This window comes from Notothenia coriiceps, unplaced genomic scaffold (assembly GCF_000735185.1).
Source record: "Notothenia coriiceps isolate Sejong01 unplaced genomic scaffold, NC01 NC01_scaffold00008588, whole genome shotgun sequence".
NCBI classification, from domain to species: Eukaryota; Metazoa; Chordata; class Actinopteri; order Perciformes; family Nototheniidae; genus Notothenia; species Notothenia coriiceps.
Genome location: NW_011341289.1, coordinates 390 through 3,678, shown reverse-complemented (window position 1 = coordinate 3,678; position 3,289 = coordinate 390). Strand labels below are relative to the sequence as shown.

At 37.6% G+C, this 3,289-nt stretch overlaps 1 protein-coding gene across 1 annotated transcript; it reads right to left on the bottom strand.

Annotated features, from left to right (window-relative positions):
- Nucleotides 1-153: 153 nt before the first annotated feature.
- Nucleotides 154-2,865, bottom strand: wdr45 (WD repeat domain 45; the record flags this gene model as incomplete). The annotated part of the gene is made up of 5 exons (XM_010770217.1): nucleotides 154-381; nucleotides 937-1,038; nucleotides 1,432-1,640; nucleotides 2,331-2,410; nucleotides 2,757-2,865. Coding segments are annotated over 5 exons (693 nt in total), but the record flags the coding sequence as incomplete, so codon positions are not given.
- Nucleotides 2,866-3,289: the final 424 nt, after the last annotated feature.

Below are 3,289 nucleotides of genomic sequence, written 5' to 3'. Positions count from 1 at the left end.
CTCCTGTGGGCGGAACTAAGTCTCGAGGATAGGAGTCGAGGATAGGAGTCGAGGATAGGAGTCGAGGAGGGGAATTTGAGAAATGAGAAAGTGCCCGGGTCAAAGGGTGAGATAAAACCAGGTGAAGAAAACAACAAACTGAGCTGTGAGAGGAGAGGAACCACCATCTGATCAGAGAATCATTAAAGTCAGTCTAAAAGAAATGACACATCGCCTCCGGCCCGGTTTCGCTCACCGATGACGGAGTTGACGTTCTTGGACGTGTTTTTCCCGAAGGCGCAGATACAGGCGCACTCAGCGGGAACCGTGAAGCTGGCCAACGACCACTGACTGTCCACGTACTGACCAATCACAGGGCCCACCTTCCCCACACGCGCCAGCCTGAACACACACACACACACACACACACACACACACACACACACACACATACACATACACACACACACACACACACACACACACACACACACACACACACACACACACACACACACTTTTATTAATTCCTGCGTAAAATTTCAGGAGGTAGAGCAAGTCAGGAAGAAGAGACAAGGAAACACAGGGTAGGACAGATGTGTGAGAGTTTAAATTAATATATATAATTATATATAAATATATATTTATATAATTATATATAAATATATATTTATATATTTATGCAGAATAAAAAAATTATTAGGAAAAATCAAGATTTGGGAAAAATAAGTAAAAAAGAGAAAGTTAACATTTTGAGAAAAAAGTCTAAATGTGGGGGGGGGGGGATCAATAAATTAGACAGTCAACATTCTGAGAAAAAATAATGATCCTATCCGAGGTGAGACAGCATTTAAAGAGGTTTGCACTGAATAGTGTCTGCTCGTGCCTCGATGCAGCCTGATGGCACAGAAGCAGGTGGAGCCAAGGTGGAGCCAAGCTGGAGGAAGCTGGTCTTACGCTGAGCGGCGGTTCAGTTTGGTGTCTTTCAGAGCGAAGATGTGGACGGTTCCTTTATCGCTGGACGCACACAAGAAGGACGAGTCGTGGCTGAAGTTGATGCTGGGAAAGTAATCAACAAATAAGAGAATCAGAGCCTCAAACAAACGTCTTTTATCGTTTCTTTTAGCTCTAAAGGGTCCCAGAAAGAGTCGCTGTGATTGCTTACTTTCCCTCCCTGCAAACGGAAGACTTTAAGTTAATTAAACACTGACACCTTTTTGATTTAATACTAAGAGCTGTTTATTCTATAGTTAAAACTATGAAATGTACTTTGGACAATATCCTTGTTTCCTTAAAGTCCAAGGTATTTAAATGTCCTGTCGTCAGTCCAAAACCCAAAGATGCATACTTTTAAAAAAAAAAAACTGAAAAAATGTATACAATTAATACAATAATAGTTTCCAGCTTAATAGGATGAGGGAGACACACTATGGCTCTGTGATGGGTGTTTACCAGTAGAGTGTGGCGGGGTCTGTTCCCCGGCGCAGCTCCACCAGTTTGTCTCGTGTCGTGGTGTCGAACAGACGGATCAATGTTCCTTTGCGAGACGCGGACGCCGCCACGCTGCCCGGCTGGTTCAGAGCCACGCAGGCGATCTCACTCTGATGGGCGTTGATGGTGAATGGAGCTGAGGACGTGCCGGGCTTGGTGTTCGACAGATCCTGGAGAAAAAACAAGATTGTTTTATATTGAACATATTCTGTACAGCGGTGCAGGGAGGATGTGAAAAAAGTTAACATTTTGAGAACAAATTTAAATATGAGAAAAAGTCAAAAACCGAGATTTAAGTTAAAATTCTGAGAAAAAAATCTAAATATGAGAAAAATCTAAATATGAGAAAAATCAAATGAGAAAAATTAAAATATGAGAAAAAAATCTAAATATGAGAAAAATCTAAATATGAGAAAAAAATCTAGATATGAGAAAAATCTAAATATGAGAAAAATCAAATGAGAAAAATCTAAATAAGAGAAAAAAATCTAAATAAGAGAAAAAAATCTAAATATGAGAAAAAAATCTAGATATGAGAAAAAAATCTAGATATGAGAAAAATCTAAATATGAGAAAAATCAAATTATGAGAAAAATTAAAATATGAGAAAAATCTAAATATGAGAAAAAAATCTAAATATGTGAAAAAAATCTAAATATGAGAAAAATGTAAAATTTGAGAAAAATGTTACAATTCTAAAAAAAAATCAAATCTGAGAAATGATTATTATTTCAGGATAATAACCAAAAACACATTCAGAAAACCATTGACCTCCGGACAAAGGGGACAGGAAGTGCTAAAGATAAGTCAATGTCAACCCCCTGATTTCCTTCAGGTGATCCTGTGGGTGTGAGACTCACTACGAGCTGCAGGCTTCCACATTTATGACCTGGAAACACCAGCAGCTGTTTCTCCAGACTGGGACACAAATCACACAAACCTGGAATAAAAGGAGACCCCCTTCTTACATTCATTTACAAAAACAGTGATGGAGGAAACAGAACTTATTTACTTATGTATCTAAATAGTTATCAACGCAATAAACCGTATTTAATGTTGTCTTCATTTACATTATGTAATTTCATATTCTGTTCTTGTACATATCATATTCTACTTATATATATAGAGACTTCTTGTACTATGTGGTATTTGATTGTATATGTTGCATTGTTGGAGGGGCTCAGGTCAGATAATGTCATTGCCATTTATACTCTGTAGCTCATGTGCATATGAGGATAACACATTTGAATCTTTGAATCTTTGAATCTTGAAGCAGGACTTCTCACCTTTGGGGTTATCTCTGGTGTCAAACTCAAACAGTTTGACGGGATTATTTGGGAAGCTGTACACATAGATCCGGTTCTTTAACACGATGATGATCCTGGAATAGGAGCAAACAAAACGTTGATTATAAGTATTTTAGTAGGGGTGCACCGAATGGGAAATTCTTGGCCGAAACCGATACCGAAAATAGGAAAAAGTTGGCCGAAAACCGAATGCCGAAAGGCCGAAAATGATTAATAGAAATATATATAATGTATACATTTTTAACCAATGTTGTTCAGTTGCCTGATTATGGAAAAATAAATGATTATGGCAAAACTTAACTTAAATAATAATCAGTATTATGGGTCCATAAAACATTTATTCAGCACTTTTGAATGCATACAGTACATTAATTCCAAGTCAAGTGCATTTTCTTTTCTCTGTAGGATAACTACAACAAAGTGCATTCAGAACAAAGCCAAGGTGCTTTAAAACTACATAAACATCTAGGCCAGTAGGCCTACAACAAAATAGTGTAAATAAAGACTGTAAC